General features: G+C 46.9%; 1 protein-coding gene across 1 annotated transcript; it reads left to right on the top strand.

Annotated features, from left to right (window-relative positions):
• Nucleotides 1–2,620: 2,620 nt before the first annotated feature.
• Nucleotides 2,621–24,230, top strand: NIPAL3 (NIPA like domain containing 3). Its single transcript, XM_056847034.1, has 11 exons — nt 2,621–2,719; nt 7,024–7,092; nt 7,183–7,354; nt 9,632–9,691; nt 10,726–10,871; nt 12,374–12,470; nt 15,591–15,726; nt 17,402–17,490; nt 19,049–19,112; nt 22,004–22,098; nt 24,031–24,230. The coding sequence occupies exons 1-11, from the start codon at nt 2,621–2,623 to the stop codon at nt 24,228–24,230; spliced, it is 1,227 nt and encodes a 408-aa protein (XP_056703012.1).
• Nucleotides 24,231–24,324: the final 94 nt, after the last annotated feature.

Here is a 24,324-nt window from a genome sequence, read left to right as displayed (position 1 = left end):
AAGGTGTGTGTGTGATTTTATCTTTATGAATTGAACACGTGAAGCTGCCTTATACTGAATCAGATGCTTGGTCCATCAGTGTCAGTACTGTCTACTCAGACCGGCAGCGGCTCTCCAGGGTCTTAGGCAGAGGCCTTTCACATCACCTACTTGCCTAGTCCATAAAAGCAGCTTAGAGAAGGGGACACTCTCTCTCTCTCTCTCTCACACACACACACACACACACACACATCCCCTTCCCACACATACCCCTTGCTATAGATAGAGATGAGTGAGCAGGATCAAAGCTTGAAATAATGATAGTTATTTAGCAAATTCCACCTCTCAAGGGGGCACATAACTAAAAATAATAAAACCAAACCAATAAAAACAAGTCAGTAAAAACAAATCACACCAATAAAAGCAAACCAAGCTGATAAAAGCAAGCCAGGGAACAAAAAATTTCTCAGTAAGCAAAAGGCTAGTGATTTCCTTTTAAAAAAATCTGCAAAGGTACCATGAATACCTGCTGAGTTCCCTGCAGCTCTTCGCCCCTAATGGTCCCCGCACTGATGGAAATACAAAAAAGTTGACACCCCCACCCTTTGCCTCTCTCCAGTTCAGAACTCTACCATGCCTCTGAAGTCTACTGCAGATCTGTTTTTAAAACCCTTGAGCCAAGGTCACGTCATATAACCTGCAAAAATGTCACTCTCACTGGGGTCATCATGTGGGGATCTCATCTCAGCACAATGGTCCTTCCAGGCCCTTTATAAACCCCACAAGTCTACAAAGCAGGTACAGCTAGGAGGTTCGCTCCTTGCATTACCAATCAGGCCAGATCAAAGCATCGTTGTTTTCTCTTTCTGTTAATAGCTACTCTTTCATTAAAGATAAAGGTAATCCCTTGTGCAAGCACCAGGTCATTACTGACCCATGGGGTGACATCACATCCCGTTCACACAGCCCTGCCCTCCAAGGCACTGCGCATGGGAAGATTACAACAGAGATTCAGATTGTTGAGGAGCATCAAGATGATCTCCTTGAAGCCGAGATTCCATCTGCTGGTATACCCCCCCCCCCCGAAGAGCCTTGTGCTCTACTGACAACAATTTGCTGGTGGTCCCCGGCCACAAGAGTGTGCAGCTGTCCTCGACTAGAACCAGGGCCTTCTCGGGCCTGGCTCCGTCCTGGTGGAATGCTCTGCCCAGTAATACCAGGGCCCTGCGGGACCTGAAAGAGTTCTGCAGGGCCTGTAAGGCAGAGCTTTTCCACCAGGCCTACGATTGAGGACATATCAGTGCTGGCTTCCCTCCTCCTTCCCCCTCTTCTGAGGTTATTGGAGGGGGGGAGCCATCAGGTACGCCTCGTTCGGCAGTCTTGCTAATATGGCACTGGGCACTGCTATATGGCGACCATCTTTAAACCTTTAATATTTGGGAACCGTACTGTAGTTTTAACTGTTTTTTAAAAAAAATATTATTATACTTGTGTTTTAATGTTGTGACCCGCCCTGAGCCAGCTTTGGCCGGGGAGGGCGGGTAAGAAATGTGAAAAATAAATAAATAAATCTAGGCAAAAGGGTGTTGGATCTGAGAAGTTATAAACGCTTCTCTCTGAGAGGGAGAAAGACACCGTACTTGGACGTTAATTACACTTGCAAATATCATCCACTTGCAGATCTCTCAATTGTAGGCAGAGTGCTTGAGCAGGCAGGGATGGGTCAGACTCAGGCAATTTGAGATTATGCCGATTACCTGGTTTATAACCTGGATTTGGTACAGAAGCCACCATGGCTCTCTGGCTTGATGACCAGGAGAGGGAAAGGGGTGGAGTGCAACCTTGTGAACTCTCATGAACCTTTCACCATGCCAGGGATTGAACCTGGGACCTTCTGCATGCCAAGTAGGTACTCTGCCACTCAGCCACGGCCCCAGTCTTTTCTCCCAGCTTACCCTGTTCCACCTCCTTCTTCCTGACCTGTCTGAGTTGCAACCAGTTTTTGGGCCCTGACTCACAGTTTGAGAACCATTGGCCTAGTGAAATTTGGCTCGTCCTCCAACCAGTCACATAACATCAGCTCTTGGTCACTTCATTCAGATGGACTCTGGTCTGGAGAGCCGGGTATGATTCCCCACTCCTCCACATGAGCGGCAGAGGCTAATCTGGTGAACTGTGTTGGTTTCCCCACTCCTACACATGAAGCCAGCTGGGTGATCTTGGGCTAGTCACAGCTCTCTTAGAGCTCTCTCAGCCCCCCCACCCTCACAGGGTGTCTGTTGTAGGGATGGGAAGGTGATTGTAAGCCGGTTTGAATCTTCCTTAAGTGGTAGAGAAAGTCGGCATAGAAAAACCAACTCTTCTTCATCATCATTATCAGGAAAACAAAAATACCGGGACATCAGCGCTTCTTTCGTGGATGAACTCCTCATGTTTTTATGTTCTGTGTTTGTAGGATGGGGGAATAGGAGAATGACAATGGACACTCAGTCCTGCTGAGCGGTGTTTCTGTAGCTCAGACGGCACAATGGAGAGGTGGACCACGGTGGGCCCCCTTCCCCCCCAGCCTCCTTTTTAAAGCATCACAGCCGTTAACCGAGCAGGCCGGCAAGGTCAAGAGGGAATGTGCGAATGAGTCAGGATGGAAAGAATGAACGGCCCCAGTCTGCAGCTGCGGCACCTTCCGCTTGCGACGACTGCCGGACCCCGGCCGGCCCACGAGGATTCCTTCTCATATAAGGTAAGATTATTTCTCACCCGAAGCTTTTAGCCCGAGTGATACAGGAGGGGGGATTAAATAGTGGAGATTTTTCTCTTTAGGAGTCTGATGGTCCATTATCACACCGGGTGCCTGTTTGTGCAGCTTCCTCACAGCCCTAGTTGGGTCCCTAATTCTGACAGTTGCACCGTCAGGGAAAAGAATTGCTCCAAGGAGACTTGAGCACACATGAAGCTGCCTTATAAGAAGTCATGCCTCATTGGTCTATCAAAGTCATTGTTGTCTATTCAAGGGGTCCCCATCATGGTGCCTGTGGGCACTGTGGCACCCGCTGACACCTTTTCTGGTGACCGCCAAGTGTTTTTAGGAAGTGGCCAGGGACAGGTAGGGCTTTTGCCCAACAAGGCTTCTGATTGTCGAAGGCTTTCACGGTCAGAGTTCATCGGTTCTTGTAGGTTATCCGGGCTGTGTGACCGTGGTCTTGGTATTTTCTTTCCTGACATTTCGCCAGCAGCTGTGGCAGGCATCTTCAGAGGAGTAACACTGAAGATGCCTGCCACAGCTGCTGGCGAAACGTCAGGAAAGAAAATACCAAGACCACGGTCACACAGCCCAGATAACCTACAAGAACCGAAGGCTTCTGATTGATTATTGGAGATTTAACGTTAGCTATGCACTGTACTATGCTACTTTTTTTTACCTGGGTTGGCGCGACCAGATGCGCGTTGCAAGTTCGTACATGGCACTTAATCCCCAGGGGTGCGCGGACCCAGTTTGGGTCGGAACGGCGATGCATGAGAAGAAGGGGCTGTCTCTTCCCCTGACAATGCTGTTTTCCCAATTTGAAATGGCTTTGGGGGAACAGTTTGGCTTATTCAAGGCTCCACGTGTACTAAAGGGGTACACCAAATAGCATCACCCCAGGGCCATTTCAGGTTGGGAAAACAGCACTGGGCAGGGGAAGATGTGTGTCCTTGCGAGCAGTGATCCCAACCCAAATTGAGCCTGTGCATTCCTTGGAATTGAGTTCCCAGCATGTAACACCAGCAACACGTGTGATCATGTGATCCACGGGAGATGCTGGGAAAACGCAGCGCGTGTTTAGGACCTGAGTCACAGCCAACAAGGTCATGCCCACAGGCTTACAAACGAACTAAAACATACCTAATTGTCATCCTGTTCTTTCTCTGAGCAGCTCCAGAGGGCATATGTGGCTCTCCCCTTCCCTGCTTCATCCTCACAACAACCTTGTGAGGCAGGTTAGGCTGAGAGGGAGAGTGTGGCTGGCCCAAAGTCAACTCCTAATCATCCAGGTTGCGGGCCTGACCAGAGGTGACCTTTCTCCATGTGTACCCTCAGAGGCAACTCATCTGTCTGTCTCTCACCATAGAGGTGGTTGGTCATTCTGCAGAGAAGGAAACTGATTTCTAAAAAAATTCTTACCTTCCTGAGGAGAAAATCAGAAAAGTGATTCTGCTGCTTGGAAAGAGGTGTGAGGGAACTTTGACAATCCAGCTGGGGAGAGATAGGGCTGCAGAGAAGAGAGAAAAAGGCTGTATTTGTGCTGTTTCCCTCAAAGATGCTTCATAGCAAGGGGGAGGGCAGGAAAGGGAAGGGGATGAAGGGAGGGTGGTGGTGGCAGCAGACAGGGCAGAAAGCCACCACCACTGTTTCCCCCACTTCCTTGTTCCTCAATAGCCTCTTATCCCCTCACAGTGGTATTTTAAAACTCTCCCTTCTTCCTTTTCCCCCCAAGCCTCAGAATGACCCCACCATTTCTTCTCTGCCAAGGTAATTTTTTTTTCTGGGAGGAGCGACAGCCTCCATGCTGATGGGGGTAGCCAGGTGGACACAGCTCTTCAGAGTTACTTGTATGCGTACGTGTGGGAAATGTCACATCTGGTTAGGCCTGGAGTGGGAATTTGAGCACAGGACTCTCCATTCCAAGTCTGAAACTCTGCCTTTAGCACTGCACTGGTTTTCACACTGGACACAAATGAAGTCAAAAGGAAATGGCAGGGGGAAAAAAGAACTTTAGACTTGGTTTCAAAAAGTCCCATGTCTTTTAGGGAAAAAAGCCCTAGGTAAATTTCAAACTAAGAGTTAGACAGATGCTTGAGGCCATTTTAATTTGTTGTGGATAGTTTTGTGTTTAAATACTGCATCCTTTTATTGGGCTGTGATTCAAACATTGATGCTCTTCTGGTGCCCTTTAAATGAGCACAGGTGTGTCACCTTGACCTGCTTAGTTAAGGTTTAGCTAAAACCTGCAGAACCTGCTAGGTCCCATATTCTTGGAGTCGGAGGAGCACGTGCTGGAACGTCCTTGCCTCCCTTCTCTGGCCTAGTTGATTCTTCCTTGAGCTTTGGACAGGATTGGTTTGAGGACCCTCTTCTACCGTCCTGCTACCCTGTGTTCATGGTTTGAGGGCAGGGCTTTCTACAGGGAGGCATCTCAGAGAAAGGGCAAAGATGGGAGAGGGCCGGTGTCTCAGCTTGATATCTGTAGTGTGGGGATGGTAACCCTGTCCTAGGTTGTAGGGTTATTGAGAGCCAGCATAGTGCCGTGGTTAAGAGGGGTGGTTTGGAGCGGTGGACTCTAATCTAGAGAACCAGGTTTGATTCCCCACTCCTCCACATGAGCGGCGGACGCTGATCTGGTGAACCGGGTTGGTTTTCCCAGTGCTACCCATGAAGCCAGCTGGGCCAGTTCTCTCCTAACTCTCCCAGCCCCACCTCCCTCACAGGGTGTCGGTTGTGGGGAGGGGAAGGGAAGGTGATTGTAATCCGGTTTGAGTCAAGTTGGCATTATAAAAACCAACTCTTCCTCTTTCTCCTCTTCTTCCTGTTCCTCTTCTTTTTCTTCTTCCTCTTCTTTTTCTTCTTCCCTCTTCTTCCTCTTCCTCTTCCTCTTCTTCCTCGATAATGTATGAGAAGCTCATCATACACATACAAGTGCAGCAGTCTGCATCTTTTGCCTTGATTAAGTACCAAGCCATACTTCGTGGTTGCCACTAACCCCTGTTTCCCCCACCCCCAATCCGTTGACATGTTTTGAGATTTTGAGAAGCTGTGACTCTGGCCATTTCTTGAAAAGTTCTGCACAAACAGAAATCGTCCTCCCTCCCCCGCCCATGTCCCAACTAGACAAGATGGCAGGTGGGCTCTGACTGAATCATCTGCTTCAGAATGACCAAAACTAACATCATCTTGGGGTGCAGTATTTGTATTGGGGTCTCAGCAGTGGGGGAACAGGAATTGTTAATTGTTCCACTGTGCTGTTTTCACAATTGAACACATGAAGCTGCCTTATTCTGAATCAGACCCTTGGTCCAGCCACGTCAGTATTGCCTACTCTGACCGGCAGCGACTCTCCAGGGTCTCAGGCAGAGGTCTTTCACATCACCTCCTTGCTTAGTCCCTTTCAACTGGAGATGCCGGGGATTGAACCTGGGACCTTCTGCATGCCAAGCAGAGGCTCTACCACTGAGCCACGGCCCCTCCCCTGGATAAAGGCTGCAGTACGGGAAGGGCTGCAGTCCTTATCCAATGGAGATCCCCACTGCAGCACTATAGTACTGAATCCATTGTGTCTATGAATCCCTTGGTCCATCCACGTCAGTATTGTCTACTCTGACCGGCAGCGGCTCTCCAGGGTCTCAGGCAGAGGTCTTTCACATCACCTACTTGCCTAGTCCCTTTAACTGGAGATGCCGGGGACAACCTGGGACCTTCTGCATGCCAAGCAGAGGCTCTACCACAGAGCCATGGCCCTTCCCCTCAAACAGCACTGGGCAGGGAAAGAAGTCTGTTCTCGCGAGCAGTGGTCCCAACCCAAACTGAGCCTGTGCATTCTCCCCCCCCCTTCTCTTCTTACCTCTTCCCCCTTCCTCTACTATATGCCTCTCTTGAAGAGACCCAACAGATGACCTGTTTGTTTGTTTGTTTTTCCTCTTGGGAGGAAGGGGGAATGATTTCCATAGGGAAAACATCACAGACAGGGAGAGTTATGTTCCTCCTCCTTTACATGCATGCTACGGGCCAAATTGGGGGAAGGAAAGGACAACAGCTGTGGCCATTGGCTGTTTCTGAAAAATCGGAGATCTGGTCATCTTGTTGAGTTGGCCCTCGGGAGAAGGGAACTTTGTACCATCCACTGGTGGGAAAGGATGTTACCTGTGGGGGATGGAGGAGAGGCTGCATTAACCAAATTTATGGATCCTTGAATTCCAAGTATTACATGCATAATGCCAAATATATTTACCCCATAGACACCTGGAAGGGAAAACTGATAGCTGTGTATTTTTTTTTTTTTTTGCTTGCAGGAAAACTTGATTGGTGCACTGCTAGCTATCTTTGGGCATCTCCTCATCAGCATCGCGCTTAACCTCCAGGTGAGCATGAGAAGGATGAAGAACTGGTTCTGTGACCAGCCTTGTCGTGACTGGTGGCTTGACCGTCTTGTTGTTATCTTCCTTTCCTAGAAGTATGGCCACATCCGGCTGGCAGGTAGTAAAGACCACCAAGTCTACTTCAAGACCAAGACATGGTGGTGCGGGCTGTTTCTCCTCTTTCTTGGAGAGCTGGGGGTCTTCTCTGCCTACGCCTTTGCGCCTCTTTCCCTGATTGTGCCGCTCGGTGTCGTGTCAGTTATAGGTAAGACACTCTGTACTGCTTTATTTTATTGATTAGAGCTGTCTTGCAGGGGGAAATGGGGAAGTGGGAGGCCGGCAGTAACAGCTTCTTAGCAGAAAAACTAGTGAAATGCCCAGCAGTGAGTGTGGGTATCAGGGAAGGTATTGGTACAGAGCCCTGACCTGGATGGCCCAGGCTAGCCTGATCTCGTCAGATCTCAGAAGCTAAGCAGGGTCAGCCTTGGTTAGTATTTGGACGGGAGACCACCAAGGAAGTCCAGGGTTGCTATACAGAGGAAGGCACTAGCAAACCACCTCTGTTAGTCTCTTGCCATGAAAACCCAAAAAAACGGGGTCGCCATAAGTCGGCTGCGACTTGACGGCACTTTACATACACACACACACACATACACACACACACACACACACATTGGTACAGAGCTGTGCAGAAACTCCATGGATTATCTCTATCAGTAAGCACAGGGCTGCCGAGGACTCAAAACAGATGATAGGAGGAATGTACATCTCTGGCTGAGTCCATAAAATGTTAGTTGCAGGCTTTTGTGGCCTCAGTTTGCCTTTGAGCCATGCAGAGAGAAGTTTAACCCTTCAACCTCCACTGGGTTTTGGTGTTCAAAACTGGCTCATTTAAAGGGTGGGGGTGGGGAGCCATGTGCTTAAAAATATATTCTTCCTCTTTAAAATGCAGGAAACCCAGTTACGAGTAGTGAAACTGAGTAGAGGTTGAAAGGTTAATCCCACTCTCCTTTCCCTCCATGCACCCCAGGCAAACTGAGGCTGCAGAGCCTGCTGCTGTGTGTGTTGTTTTTAATGCAAGGTATGATCTTAATTTCATCTGTATGAACTCTCTCTGTCAGAGGTGTCTCCCCTCCCACTACAACACCATTGCCAAGTGCTTTACTCTTCCCTGTAAGATGTGAATGGCAACTATTCCCTTATATAGGAGGGAAAAAAAGGTGCCTTCAAGGATACTAGTAAGGTGGGGGCTAAGTTGGCTCCTTCTGTGACCCTCTAAGAAAAGCAGGTTGGAGAGCCCATCTTCAGAGTTAAATAAAGCCGTCTTTTAAGGTGCCACTGGACTCTTGACAAAAATAATTCCAGGTGGAATAATCTGCAAAGTTACTTTCTAGGTTCTGCTTCTTGGTTCTGCTGGAGTCTGAGAGCAGGAGCTGGCTTTTAGAGAGAGGGAGAGATTCTGATAGTGTTTACTGGGATGAAGTATCTCTGCAGTTTCTGCCCACCCCTACACCACCAGTGTGGTGTGGTGGTTTAGAGCGGTGGTTTGGAGCGGTGGACTCTGATCTGGAGAACTGGGTTTGATTCCCCACTCCTCCACATGAGTGGCGGACTCTAATCCGGTGAACAGTGTTGGTTTCCCCATTCCTACACATGAAGCCAGCCGGGTGACCTTGGGCTAGTCACAGCTTTCTTAGAACACTCTCAGCCCCACCTACCTCACAGGGTGTCTGTGGTGGGGAGGGGAAGGGAAGGTGATTGTAAGCCGGTTTGATTCTTCCTTAAGTGGTAAAGAAAGTTAGCATATAAAAACCCACTCTTATTCTTCTTCTTTGAAAGGAAAAGCTCTCCTCTCCTGATTTTGATATATCCCAGGCGAGTGGTAGCTTTCCATAGAGAGAAAGCATGAGATAGTGGTCAGAGTGTCAAATTAGGATGTGGGAGACCCAGGTTCAAATCACCACTTCGCTGTGGAAACTTGCTGGGTGATCTTGGGCCAGTCACGCACACTCAGCCTGCCTTACCTCACAGGGTTGATAAAATGGAGGAGAGGGGAACGATGTAAGGCACTTCAGGTTCTCATTGGTGAGAAATAAAGTAAATAAATAACTTCAGGCAGCTCATTCTGATATTTTCCACATACACCTCACCCCAATTTGCTGCTTCTAGAGCAGGTTCATCTTTTATTTCAAGATGGCGCCAACCTAAAAGAAACTAGTAGCAGAAACTAGTAGAAACTGGGGTGTTCTTCTGGATATCTCAAGCCATCTCCAAATCTGGCCAAGGAGACAGTTGGGGGCAGCTTCCCCAGAGGTAGAGGGTGCAGCACTGGCAGCCTAAGGAGAGAACAGAACAGGGTGGAGTTTGGGAGGCAAAAGCTGGCGCCCCTTGCCCCCTCCCCAAGCCCCTGCCTACAACATGTTGGAAGTGAGGTGGGGAAATTGAAATATTGATGGAGGGGGAGAAACTGGTGCCCCCAGCCCCGATTTCCTTTGGTGACACCCATCTAACAAATCTTAACTTTGTCTTTTTATCCCCTTAGCAAGTGCAATTATAGGAATCATATTCATTAAGGAAAAGTGGAAGCCCAAAGAGTTCTTGAGTAAGTTCCAGATGCATAATTTTATGTTATTGTTGCTGTTTGTTTCTGTGTAAAAAAGGGAAAGGTGGTCCCCTGTGCAAGCACCAGGTCATTCCTGACCCATGGGGTGACGTCACATCCCGATGTTTACTAGGCAGACTATGTTTATGGGGTGGTTTGCCATGGCCTTCCCCAGTCATCTTCCCTTTACCCCCAGCAAGCTGGGTGCTCATCATGATTTATTTATTTGCTTTGTTTTTCTTTGCTTCCTTCATTACCAATCAAACAGAATTGTTTGCTACCATTTCACTCCAGAAATTCCCACTCTCCTTACAAATGGCTGCTTTCCCCAGATTTGTTAGGAATGACCTTGTGAGATCAGGAGTATTTTGTTCTTCTGGACAGGCAAAGACCATAAACATTACTAGCCCTCGAAAAGGATTAGTGTACCTGCCTTTGTGTAATAGTTTCTGGTGCCTTTGGCGGCCTGAAAGAGGGAGGGGGGTTAAGGAGAAAATGTCCCTCCCATTTCCAAAAGCTTCCTTGCCTGGTCGCCTAGAGGCGATCCTTGATCGTCCCAGGGGAACAGGCAAGTGGCAGTTCACAGCCTGGCTTAAAACAGTGTCAGGCAGTTGACAGGCAATGCGTTCATGGAACCTTCCCCCATTGGCCCACCTCGCCTAGAAAAGAAACTTATTGCCCAAGATGCACTCCTGGCACCGAGTTGCCACTGGGAAGGCAGATTGACAGCAATTTACCATAAGAACATAAGAAAGGCTATGATGGATCAGACCAAGGTCTATCAAGTCCAGCAGTCTGTTCACACAGTGGCCAACCAGGTGCCTCTACGAAGCCCACAAACAAAACAACTGTGGCAGCATTATCCTGCCTGTATTCCAAAGCACCTAATATAATAGGCTTGTTCCTCTGATCCTGGAGGGAATAGGTATGCATCATGACTAGTATCCTTGCCTTGCTTTGTAATCATTCTTGTGTGGTTTGTACCTCCTGATTAACCCACTAACACAGCCTTTCCTGTCCTCCTCCTGTCCAAGGACGCTACGTTCTGTCCTTCATAGGCTGTGGCTTGGCCGTTGTCGGGACGTACCTGCTGATAACCTTTGGGCCGAACAGTCATGAGACCATGACGGGAGAGAACATCACAAAGCATTTAGTCAGCTGGCCGTTTCTCTTGTACACGGTAAGGGACACCCCCCTCCTCCTGTTGAAATACGGTAGGGCATCTCTGATAAAATCTTTTTTTAGGGTAGCTCGATGGTTAGGATGTACTTTATGCTCAGAGTACTTTATGCTCAGAGTCCTCTCTGATGGCGGCTTAAGAACATAAGAAAAACCATGCTGGATCAGACCAAGGCCCATCAAGTCCAGCAGTCTGTTCACACAGTGGCCAACCAGGTGCCTCTAGGAAGCCCACAAGCAAGACGACTGCTGCAGCACCATCCTGCCTGTGTTCCAAAGCACCTAGTATAATAAGGATGCTCCTCTGATCCTGGAGAGAATAGGTCTGCATCATGACTAGTAGCCATTTTGACTAGTAGCCATGAATAGCCCTTTCCGCCTTGAACATGTCCACTCCCCTCTTAAAGCCTCCCAAGTTGGCAGCCATCACCACATCCTGGGGCAGGGAGTTCCACCATTTAACTATTTAACTAAGGAGGATGAAAGTGTCACACTCCACAAGGAGAACAATGTGCCTAGTTGGAGAGGGAAGGAGCCAAAAGACGTGGTGCCCAGGACCACTCAAAATCTGGAGCTGACCTTAGTTGCCCACTGCAGAGGATAATTGGCAGTGGTGGATCAGTAGTCTTTCTGAGAAGCCTCTGATCTTTTCACTAAGGAACTCCTGATAAACATCTTTAAAATCCCCAGTATTCTCTGTCACACAATATGAAAACCACTGCCCTATATTATATGATTAAGCTTACCCCTTTCTCGAGCTTGGCATCATCTTAAGGAAGGCCAGGCCCAAGAGGTTTTACTGTACCTTGCACAATCTGTACTTCCAAGATCTCTTGCAGTGTTGCTGAGACTCAACATTTTGCTTCAACTCTTGAATTTCATGCTGCTTAATAGATGCTTTTGAAACATTGCTACCCTTCTGGTTCCTTGCATGATAGGCTGGCCCTAATCTTTGGGCACCTTTGCTTTGATGCACAATGTAAGAGAACAATCTATTCATGAGTCAGGAAGGCAAAGGGAAGGGGACAATCCCATGTTTCTAACCATGGAGGGGCAACCTTCAAGCACCCTTATCAGTTCTGGATTGGTGGTGTGAACCACAGATGCCAACCCTGGGGACAAGAAGGTCATAGGCAAATCATTTGCTTTCATGCACTTACCAAAACTGTCTCTTTCCAGGCCCTGTTGGAAAGGGGCGTCCAATTAGATGAATTTCTTGATCCAATCTAGCTGGGTGACTCTTGTGTTCTTAGTACAGGGAATGGGTACCCCTGGGAAAGAGGTGAATTCCTGCTGGTGGTGGTGATATTAATGTTGGGAGTTTAAAGTCTTGTTCCTTTAGTTATGGGTATAAATACTAGAACATTTTTGTAATGTTGTAAGTTTTCAGGGGGGAAATTCCAATGCTGACGTTCTGGAAACCAAACATGGTCACCTGCAAAACGAAGACTGTTTTAACTTAGTTATAGCCCTGCCTTATTTCTGCTCTCATCTCTTTCTTAGCTGGTGGAGATAATCACCTTCTGCCTACTGCTGTATTTCTACAAGGAGAGGAAAGCAAACTATATAGTTGTGATTCTTCTGTTGGTAGCACTCCTAGGTAAGTTTCACATGTGCGTTTATTTTGCTGTGGCTGCCACCAAGGTTTTCTAACCTTGGCGTGCAACAGAAGGCATGTTTGCATGTTTAGGTCAAACTGTGATCCCCAACATGGCACCCATGTACTCCATGGTGCACACCAATGTGTTTTCTAGTGCCTACATGCTTCTTGTCAATAGCAAACATCAGAACACGATGGGTAGCCGTGTTAGTCTGTCACTAGCAGTAGAAAAGAGCAAGAGTCCAGTAGCATCTTAAAGACTAACAAAATTTCTGGCAGGGTATGAGCTTTCGTGAGCCACAGCACACTTCTTCAGATATGTGGCAGCCATTTTACAGTGGTGCCAGCTACCTGCTCCCAAAATTCCAAGTTTGGGGATTCCCTGAGCTACAAGATCAGGGCCAAACTAGATGTGGCCCGCGGTCGCATGCCTGTTTCCCCTTATTGGATGTTTGTTTTTAAAGAAATAAATAAATAAAAGCTTTGGGAGACTGGAGTTAGATGGGAGAAAGGCAAGGGAGGGAGGGACTGGTTATTTTTTTTGTTCGAAATCCCCTTCTCAGCTTCTGTTTTCCCCCTGGATACTCGTATCTTTCTCCCTGCGGGAGAAAAGTGCCTGAGGAGAATTTTGAAGGGAAAGGATGAAGCACCCTGTTTAAATGTGAAGCTCCCCAGAACTTCCTTTGTTTCTGTTTAAAAAAAAAATAAGGGGAAAGAGATGCAAGTGACTTTGTGCAAAAGTTGGTAATGCCAATTCAGTGCTGCCTGGTTTGGCTTGCGATGGGACGGCCTGCTACAAAGGACTGCTGCCAAAGGGTGCAATATATGGAACCCATGGGACGGCTGGCAATGCTGGCTCCAAACCTGAAGCCTCTGCCTTATCTTTTGCAACAGGAAATCTTGTTCTTATGCCCCCTTTCCTATGATTTATTTATATAGCTTCGTCAATGTTCAGGGTTGTTTTGCAGAAAATTGTAAGAGAGGCTGTGATCTCAGTTCTGCCCCCCAGAGTACACATGGAACACATCAAGCTGCCCTCTACTGAATCAGACCTTTGGTCCATCAAAGTCAGCATTAGCTGTTCAGACCAGCAGCGGCTCTCCAGAGTCTCAGGCAGGGGTCTTTCACATCACCTGCTTGCCTTGTCCCTTTAACTGGGAGGTGCCGGGGATTGAACCTGGGACCCTCTGCATGCCAAGCAGAGGCTCTACCACTGAGCCACGCCCGTTCCCAGTGAGAGCTGATGGAATGTTGGGGGAAGGTTGACAATTAGGATAGTTAGAACAGAGACAGTTTGTTAGAGGAAGATGGGCTTGAGTCTGTGAATGAAAGCGCATGAGTTAAAAGCTGGCTGTAAAAAAGATAGTTTGTAACTGAGAGGATTGGAAGAATGAAGAGAGTTAGGGATAAAAGGTTTAAGCATTGAGAAATATGTCTATGTACCTGTAGCACGCTGGGGAACCAGTGTGGTGTAGCCGTTAAGAGCAGTGGTTTGCAGCGGTGGACTCTGAACTGGAGATCCAAGTTTGATTCCCCACTCCTCCTCATGAGTGGCGGACGCTAATCTGGTGAACTGGATTTGTTTCCCCTCTCCTACACATGAAGCCAGCTGGGTGACCTTGGGCTAGTCACAGCTCCATTAGAGCTCTCTCAGCCTCACCTACCTCACAGGTTGTCTGTTGTAGGAAGGGGAAGGGAAGGTGACTGTAAGCCGGTTTGATTCTTCCTTAAGTGGTACAGCGAGTCGGCATGTACAAACCAACTCTTCTTCTTCTAGCATTCCATGTTGCTTAAAAGTTTTGAAGAAAAGTGAACTCCTAACTTCCATTCATCCCTGCTGACTGAGAATGAATTGTCTCAGGGGAAGAAAGTATACAGACAAACCAATTAGGCCTCAGCCTAGATATATATTTATATAAATGGTGGCACTGTGAATGGGAAGCAGTGTTTAGTTCCCTAACTCAACAGCTATGGGAAATATCTGGGTGAGGGCAGTTGAAAAGGGCCTGGACTGTCCTTTCCACCAGTGTCTTTGGGAAAGATAGTGGGGACCCAGTGTGAAAAATGTCAGGGCTCTTGTGGTATGGTTAAGAGTGGTGGACTCTAATCTGGAGAACCAGGTTTGATTTCCCCACTCCTCCACATGAGCGGCAGACTCTAATCTGGTGAACTGGGTTGGTTTCCTGCTCCTACACATGAAGCCAGCTGGGTGACCTTGGGCTAGTCACAGTTCTCTTAGAGCTCTCTCAGCCTCACCTACCTCACAAGGTGTCTCTTGTGGGGAGAGAAGGGAAGGAGATTGTAAGCCATTTTGATTCTCTTTAAAAGATAGAGAAGGTCGTTATATAAAAACCAACTCTTCTAAAACGAAATAGGGACAAGACAGGTAGTGAACCTATGACTGCCTAACCTACTTGCACCTCTGAGTCTGAGAGAGGTTGTGTTGGGTGGTAGGGCTGGGAGGTCACAGAGGCATTCCAAGGAGCTTCATACTTAAACTGTCAATGGGAGAGCCATCTGCTTCTCATGCAGAAGGTAAAGGATTAGGTAGCAGGTGATGTGAAAGACCTGAGACCATAGAGAGCTTCTGCCTATCAAAAGTAGCAAAGGCTGACTTTGATAGACCAGCTGTGTCTGACTCAGTAGAAGGCAGCTGAGAAGAAACCATGGGCCATATATAGAGTCTCTGCTGTGCACATAGAAGCTCCCAGGTTCAATCTTCAATTTGAAAGGCTCTAATAACTAGTGAGGTGAAGGATTTTCACTTGACATCCCGGACAGCCTAAACAAGAAGAGGTTAGATGGCCATATGTCAGCAATGCTGATTCTATGACCTTAGGCAGATCATGAGAGGGAGGGCATCTTGGCCATCCTTTGGGCATGGAATATGGGTCACTGGGGTGTGTGGGGGGGAGGGAGTTGTGAATTGCCTGCATTGTGCAGGGGGTTGGACTAGATGACCCTGGTAGTCCCTTCCAACTCTATGATTCTATGAAACTGTTCAGGACAGACCTTTAGACCAAGGGCCTGGCTCAAAGTAAGGCAGCTTTGTGTGTTTTTGGGACATCCATTTTGTTTTGTTCTCTAGCACCAGGAGTTTTTGTTTTCAATGTTTTCCAGGGTCCATGACAGCCATTACAGTGAAGGCGGTCGCAGGCATGATTGTGGTCTCCATCCAAGGGAACCTGCAGCTGGGTTATCCTATTTTCTACATCATGGTGGTTTGCATGGTGGCGACAGCCGCCTCCCAGGCGACGTGAGTGGTTTGCAACTTCCTCCCCTCTCTTCATTAAAAAACAACAACGTGGTAGCCTACAATTGGACGGCAATGTAAATATAGTTAAAATGAATTATACATGAAAACAAACGAAACTAAAATCAGCCCTTGGAGAAAAAGAGGAGGTGATTGTGTTGTTGTTGCTGGCTCTGGCTGAAGGGGACCTTGTTTCAGGAGCTATTAAATTGTTTCCTGCTTCAAGGCGTTTTAGGCTTTTTTGAGTGACAACTGCTTCTGCTGACAGTCCAGTGCTGGAGCACAGAAGGATTTACCTGCTGGCTCAGGGTGCAAAGTCCATCTAGTTTGGTGTTCTGGCTCCACTGTTGCCTCACAGCTTGAGGTGACTCACGATGGTTAAAAAAAAGAAAAGATGAAAAGGAGTAATTCATGCCAATAAAAACAAGGACAGTCCAGCCCTTTTAAAAGCACATAAAACAAAAACAGAGCTGTCTAAAATAATATTTATAAAACATTTATCAGGCTAGAAGTAGTCCATAAAACAGCTCAGCAAGATGGAACCCCTTAGATAAGAGCCAAAGGCAAAGGTCCCCTGTGCCAGCACCGGGTCATTCCTGACCCATGGGGTGACGTCACATCCCGACATTTACTAGGCAGACTTTCTTTACGGGGTGGTTTGCCAGTGCCTTTCCCAGTCATCTTCCCTTTACCCCCAGCAAGCTGGGTACTCAAGATAAGAGCCTACTTAAAGAGAAATGCTTTGGCCTGGCACCTAAAAGAAGTAAGGGTTCTGCAGGGGCCCACTTTGGCCAGTGGGATGGTTTAGTATGAGCTCAAGTCAGAGGCAGATTTTGGATGCTCTTGAAGGAATTAGATGGATCCTGTCTGTAGGGTAGAATCCACTGAGAAGTTGTCTTGCTCAGGCCCCTCTGAAGTGAATGGGAACTGGGCAAGGGCCTCTCTGCTGATGGGAAAGCACTAGGGTTGCCAATCACCAGGTACTAGCTGGAGATCTCCTGCTATTACAACTGACCTTCAGCCGATAGAGATCACTTCACCTGGAGAAAATGGCTGCTTTGGCAATTGGACTCTATGGCATTGAAGTCCCTCCCCTCTCTAAACCCCGCCCTCCTCAGGCTTTGCCCCACAAACCTCCCACCAGTGGCAAAGACGGACCTGGCAACCCTAGAAAGCACCCACTGCATGGCCTATCTAGTGGGTGAAACTAATTTTAGTAAGATGGAGTCAAAATGCCCTCTTACTTCAAGAGACGTTCTTCTTTCTCTGATGTCACAAATGAAAAGTCAGGGCCCTGCAACTAAGTGACCCAGCCATAAATGTGCGGGGAGCAGACAGGGCAGGATGTGGGGGGAGCAAAATCCCCCTCCTGTGTGAGTCTTTGCACAGCTGTGGCTCAGTGGTAGAGGATCTGGTTTGCATACAGAAGGTTCAGTCCCAGCCCTTCAGCTAAAAGAACCAAGTAGCAGGTGATGTGAAACACCTCTGCCTGAGAATCTGTTTAGATGCTGCCAGTCTGAGTAGGCAAAACTAACCTTAAGAGATCAATGATGAAATTCAGGACAGGGCAGTTTCATGCCTTCAAATTTGCCAGTAAATGTTGTTATTAACTGATATGTCCCAACAGTTAACTTGTATTGTTGTCTGATTATTTTTCTGTTTTGTTTTTTGACTGTAGGTTTTTAACCCAAGCTTCACAGTTATATGACGCATCCCAGATTGCCAGCATAGGTTACATTTTGTCCACCACGATAGCAATTACTGCAGGTAATATCAATCAGATATATCTAATAAATCTGAAAACTCATTTAAAGAAGCGGAATAAGACAAAATCTTTTATAAGTGTCGAAATCTCAAACAATTACCTTGTGGTATCTTGGCAGCCATTTTGGGTTGCCCAGGCAACTTAAAATGTTTGCCAAGATCTCATGAAAGTATCTCACAAGATTTCAGTCATCATTTATTCCCTTTTGAAAAGGACAAGGAGCATTGGGTAGTCAGGACTGGAAGATGGGGGAGACATGATAGAGGTCTATAAAATTATGCATGGTTTGGAGAGAGTGGTCAGGGAGAAGCTTTTCTCCCTCTCTCATAGTACTAGAACGTGGAGTCATCTGCTGAAGCTAGAGGGAGAGAGATTCAAAACTGATAAAAGGAAGTATTTCTTCACACAACACATAGTTAAACTGTGGAACTCCTTGTCCAAGGATATGGTGATGGCTGCCAACTTGGAAGGCTTTAAGAGGGGAGTTCATGGAGGAGAGGGCTATTCATGGCTACTAGTAAAAATGGATGCTAGTCCTTATGCATGCCTATTCTCTCCAGGATCAGGGGAGCATGCCTATTGTATTAGGTGCTGTGGAACACAGGCAGGGTAATGATGCTGCAGTCATCTTGTTTGTGGGCTTCCTAGAAGCACCGGGTTGGCCACTGTGACTGCTGGACTTGATGGGCCTTGGTCTGATCCAGCATGGCTTTTCTTATGTTCTTATGAGGGGGGAACTGTGAGGGGAGGAAGCAGAGCCAGAACGTGGGGAGGAATGGAAAATGGACCAAAAGGAGGAGGGCAGGATGGGGAGAATGAGATTCCCTTCCTCTGTAAGAAAATGATTAACAGAGGAGTTCACCAGAGTGTGGAGTAGTGGCTAGAGTGTTGGAAGTAGGATCTGGGAGAACCAGATTCCAATCCCCACCATGCTACGGAAGCTTGCTGTGTGAGCTAGGGCCAGTTGCTCCCGCGCAGTCTAACCTACCTCACAAGGCTGTTGGTTGTGAAGCTAAAATGGAGAAGGAGAGAACAGATGTGTAAATCCCTGTGGGTCCCCACTTGGAAAAAAAACAGGGAATAATTAAATTGAAAATGTGGGGACAACTGCTACGTAGAAGCCCCGTTGCACTGAACCGGCAGGCAGAACAGCAACAGGGAAATTGCATGAGCCCACCCTTTCATGCACAGCGAGAAGGGAATTGGAGGGGGAGGGGCCATAGTCACCATCTCCAAGACGAACGCCATTCATGCACCAATCAAGACTGAAATCTTCATTCTCTCGTAGTACTGCTATCAATTTCCATGTACCAGGAAAACCATTCAGTGCGCAAATTCCAGGTGGTTTACATTGACAAATGCCCTTCATTAATACATGCACAGCATTAAAGCATAGAGCTTTGTAATGCTGATGATCATTCAGACAATCAGGCACTTTAGTGCTTTGATAACATGTTCTCTTTCATGCATTTTTTTGCAACATCAGACAGAAAGCCATAAGAGTGAACTTATGCCTATTAAATGTTCTGTTTCATCTTTTTTTTCCTCCCTCTGGGTTAGGTGCAATCTTTTACTTGGACTTCACTGGGGAGGATGTCCTAAATATATGTTTGTTTGCCTTGGGGTAAGTTTACAGTATTGGGCCAGTGGCTTTGGAACTGTTCATCCCCACAGAAGATCCCAGGTATCCAAATTCATAGCAGATGAAAGTCTTTGCAGCTTTTTTAATGTAAAAACTTTATAACCCACACTGTTAACACATGAGCTCTTTGCCTTCCTACCGTAATCCGTAGAACACACAAACACACACACACAAACCAACTGTAAACACCAGCAGTTATCAATCCTACCTTCCCAGAAACTGATCAAAAGGACTGTGAGCGATAAAATCATCCATTGAATCTGCAGCCATCAGTAAAATCATGAATTGGTTGTAGTTGGTCTCTTAGGAAAAAAACGTGGTGGTTCCATGTTTTTAAATGCCAGAATCTAGTATTTTAGTTCATAGTACGTTCTCTGTTAGGCCTCTGTTCACCAACTTTTTTTTCTTTCTAAAGAAAAACAACAACATGTTTTTGAATATCACTTTAATTGTTAAATTATTAACAGCTTGGGGTCCTATGAGGAAAGCAGATGACACCCTCACCCTCCCTTGAGAAAATCTACCCCTCCAGGCTTCTGTAAGGACTCGATGCCTTGATTTCTCTTCACCTTCTGTTACCTTTACACTTAAAGGGCGCATTCACGCATGCCGAATAATGCACTTTCAATCCACCGTAAATGCACTTTAACGATCATTTGCAAGTAGATTTTGCCGTTTCACACGGTAAAATCCAGCTGCAAAGTGGATTGAAAGTGCATTGAAGGTGCATTATTCAGCACTTGTGAAAGTGCCCAAAGTCACTTGGCCTTCTGTCTCGTCTGGAGCATTTTAAGCCCTTGGTAACCTGTTCCCCCCCCCCCAGCTTTAGTTAATTAACAAGATCCATACTTGCCTGCATAATTGGGAAGTCTCCCCAATAGATCGGGATCCCCACATTGTCTAGAGAAGGGGGGTAATTTGTATATAGTGGTTTCTCTCTGTGTATATGCTAGTTTGAAGATGGGTTTGAATTCCTGCTCAGCCGTGAAAGCTGGATGGGTGATCTTGGGCCAGTCATTCTCTCTCAGCCTAAGCTACCTCACAGGGTTGTTGCGAGGATAAAATAGAGGAGAGGAGAACAATATAAGCCACTTTGGGTCCCTGTTGGGGAGAAAAGCAGGGTTTGAATAAAAATAGGGGAGCAAAAAAACTTGATACTTGAAACAGAATTCAGTGGCTCTATTTTTAAATTTTTAAAAAGCAAGTGTCTGGCCTTTACAATTGCAAAGGTAGTCTTGAAAGCATGTGGGGAATGACCAGGGATATCTCTGGTGCCAGAAGGGGAGCTCAGGAGGCTTTCCTGTGGTCACAGATGGAAGATGCTTCCACTAGAACAGTGTTTCTCAACCTTTTTTGTTCCATTCCCCCCTTTTACCATTATCAGAATATAATTCCCCCCTTCCCAAGATAGTCTAACTCAAAAAAACAAACTACAGTTATATAGATTGCAGATAATCTACAGGACATCACACTTTGCTAAATAGTGGTCCCAGTTCTCCCCCGAAACCCTAAAATTCTCCCCCAGGGGGGAATTACCCCCTTGTTGAGAACCCATGCACTAGAAAAACTTGCTCTTGAAGTGAAGCAAAGTTCTTTCATGACATCCACAAAACAATATCCTCCAATTCTTCCCCTTTCATGGTGAGCCCCAATATTTCCCAGTCCTTTGCTCTGATCTTTCTGGAAAGGGTGGAAGCAGAGCAGTTTTGCCCCCATTGCGGGTTGGAAGATGCAGATTTTAAAACCTCCCCACACGTAACCCCTTGTGCCTGCCGTTTCCCTCACCAGCACCACTAGCAGGCTTTCTCCTGCCTTTTCTATAGGTAGTAGGTATATCACTGCAGTATCCTAAGAGCATGGCAATATGGTGGTAGTGGAACATTCTGCCAAATCATGGCCTGCTTATGGCAACCCTTAGGGTTTTCAAGGCAAGAGACTAACAGAGGTGTTTTGCCATTATCTGCCTCTGCATAGCGACCCTGGACTTCCCTGGTGGTCTGCCATCCAAGCACTAACCAGGTCTGACCCTAGGGTTGCCAGGTCCCCCCTCTCCTCCGGCGGGAGGTTTTTTGGGCAGAGCTGGGGCAGGGATCAAGTGTGCGCTGCTGCGCCAACATGATCCTGTCACTTCCGGTTTACACCCGGAAGCGCCACATCACAACAGGCCTTTTGCCGCTCAAATCCTGGATCGCACTGGAGGGACCGTGTGCACACGGCAATCCCCGCTTCCGAGTCGGGCAATGGATTGGCGGCCGATTGCCCACCAGTCCAAGCGACCTGGCCACCCTGGCTGACTCTCCTTAGCTTCTGAGATCCGATGAGGTAAGATCCGGGTCAGGGACAACAAGGTACCCACGACCAATTTTTTTTAAAAGGCCAAAAGCACTTTGGAAGTGGGAGAGGGGTGTGGCCATAGAGAGATATCACGAAGGATGCCTCTGCATTCACAGCAGCAGCGAATATGCAATGGCGAATTGTCCCTGTGTGGAAGCCATCAGAGGCTTCAGTACTTGGCATGACCTTTTGCCTCCGTATGCTTAGTGGAAGCAGAATAATTGTGTGAAATAAGCAAGTTTCAGTCTGTCTTATGCAGGTTGCAGAATCCCCTTGCGGAATTTTTATTTCTCCCCCTCCCCCTTCATCACAGAGAACAGGCAGCTGTTATAAAGTGGAATGTTGCTCTGTCTTAACCACATTGTGAAAGAAAACTTACAGTTTTGTGTATGGACATGGACAAGTTGAAAGGAAAGAAACATGAGAACCAGCAACTTCCTCCATGACGTAAAGCTGAGCTTGTATTATGACTCTCCCTCTGTGTTCACTTTGCTGAACTATTTTTGCCACCACCCTCTATTTCTCTCTCTTTTTTTCAGGTGTCTCATTGCATTTTTAGGGGTCTTCTTAATCACTAGAAACAAGAGGAAATCTATCCTTTTTGAACCGTACATCTCTATGGATGCCATGCCAGGTAATGCTTAAAGATCCATCCTATTGTGGGCATATTAAAACTGGCAAGATACTATAAATGTTGGTCATCCCTTCCCTTCCCCAGGTATCCTTAATTCTCTGCTAGTAAAAGGTCCATCAAAGGTAATGAGCTGGTAAAGGGAAAAGGTCATTGCCATAGGTGGAACCAGGAATGGGGCTAGGCTTGGAGGGGTTCCCAATTCTGCCTAGACAAATGCTGGGAGATTCTGAGTGTGGTATCTAGAGATGGTAGAGTTTGGGGGAGGGTGTGGTATCACTTCTGGGGTGATGCTTTAGGAATTAGTCTTTACCATAGAGATACAGGGTATGTGACCATTTTTTTTCTCCTGCTCCTCAGTTTCTCTTCCCAATCTTGATGCCTGTATGTTGGGGGTGGGGACAGAAACATGTAACTTCTTTTTCTCCCCAACTCTGGATCTGTTTTTAGAAGGAACAGGTTATTTTGTACTGTGGACCTTCCCAGGTGAATGGGTGGGAGAAGGTCGGGAAGGAAGGAGTCATGGTATTCAGCAGTCTATATAGCAGTGGTTCCCAAACTTTTCAGGCCACTGCCCCCTTGGTTCCACAAACCCAACCCCAGCGCCCCCTACCCTATTGAACAACACAGTTGAAGGGCCCCATCTCTAGCACCCCCTGCTGCCCCCTTGTCTCTCAGTGCCCCCCCAGGTAATCCCACTGCCCCCCAGGGGGTGGTACTGCCCACTTTGGGAACCACTGCGTAGCCTGAACTTTTGGGTCTGATAAAAAAATGTAAATAACTGTGTAAATAACTCTAGTGAACACAACAGGATCTACGTTTATGTATTAAATATAAAATCAGGACACTCGGCTTCAGAAGGAACTGGTCTTTAATCGTTGCTTCCTGTTTCCGGGTTGTCCTGGGAACTGTGGTTCTGTGAAGAGAGCTAATTCCTTAACCCTTCACCACCATACAGTTCCAAGGATTCTTTTTAGGGAGACATTTTTTGTTAAAACTGTATAAAGCCAACATGCGGTTGAGGGGAAGCTAGAGCCCAAATGGTACAACGCTTAGTCATTTCCCTGCTAAGTTGTATGACTATGGAACCGAAACTGAATTCTGACAAGGAGGTGACGTTGGATGGGAAAGCAGAAGTTCTGCATAATATTGACTTGCTGACTCTAGAGGAGGATCAGATGTCATTAGCTAATCCAATGCGGCGTCAGGGTGGAGCGTTTTTTAGTTAACGTTGTGGACAGGAAAATAGGATGGAGAAGTTGCGAAAGAGTGCCTTCTTTCATATTTGATCTTGTTTGTAAATGTCTCTCAGCCTTTCAGAAAGCATGTAAAAGCTGTGTTGTTTGAGAAATCCTTTTGTGGAAAGTTTGAATTTTGACCATTCTCTGAATGCAGTATTTTTCAAGTAATCTCTGCTGACCAGTGGAATATATGAAAGATAACTCTTAATGTACCATATGAAAAGAAGTCCAGTAGCGTCTTAAAGACTAACAAAATTTCTGGCAAGGTATGAGCTTTCGTGAGCAACCGCTCACTTCTTCAGATACAGCTAGAATGACATTCTAGCTGTATCTGAAGAAGTGAGCAGTGGCTCACGAAAGCTCAGACCCTGCCAGAAATTTAGTTAGTCTTTAAGGTGCTACTGGACTCCTTTTCTACTCCTAGTGACAGACTTAACACGGCTACCCATCATGACCTTGTACCATATGAGTTTGTTTTATGGGTTGCAAGCTGCCCTGAGTGATGTGAACGGTCAGAGTAGAGGGTTTTTTTTTGCTGTTGAAACACAAGTAGTGGAACTGTGGGCTACTGGAATTTGTAGATACTGAAAAGGTATTTCTTCCCAGCGGAGGAGACCCTCGCCTATGGCAAATCAGTGGTTTCTCCCCCCGCCCTTGCTACTCATTAGTGGCTTTGTTCTTTCCCCATTTTCAGGCATGCAAAACTTGCATGACAACGGAACAGCAGTTCAACCTGACCTCAAAGCTTCCTTTTCTTATGGTGCCCTGGAGAGCAACGGCGCCATCTCCGAAATCTATTCTCCCGCTACGTTACCAATCGTTCAAGAAGAGCATGGTTCCAGAGGAGCACCTGTCCCTCCTTACCGGATCACGGAGCACAACAAAGGAGAGTGAATGCTCTCAAAAGGACTGGTGTAAACCTGCAGTGTGTGTGTGTATTTAATTTATCTCTTTCTTTTTTGCTCTACTGGAAAAACAAAAATCAGCT

The sequence above is a fragment of the Euleptes europaea genome, chromosome 3, assembly GCF_029931775.1.
Source record: "Euleptes europaea isolate rEulEur1 chromosome 3, rEulEur1.hap1, whole genome shotgun sequence".
NCBI classification, from domain to species: domain Eukaryota; kingdom Metazoa; phylum Chordata; class Lepidosauria; order Squamata; family Sphaerodactylidae; genus Euleptes; species Euleptes europaea.
The sequence above is the reverse complement of the archived record's forward strand: the minus strand, read 5'-3'. Positions and strand labels throughout refer to the sequence as shown.

Excerpts from the sequence above, each read along its gene's own strand:
- NIPAL3 (XM_056847034.1), top strand. The coding sequence starts at position 2,621 with ATGGAAAGAATGAACGGCCCCAGTCTGCAGCTGCGGCACCTTCCGCTT. Across the intron at positions 7,093-7,182 it reads GCATCGCGCTTAACCTCCAG|AAGTATGGCCACATCCGGCT; the intron begins GTGAGCATGAGA and ends TTCCTTTCCTAG. Across the intron at positions 9,692-10,725 it reads GAAGCCCAAAGAGTTCTTGA|GACGCTACGTTCTGTCCTTC; the intron begins GTAAGTTCCAGA and ends CTCCTGTCCAAG.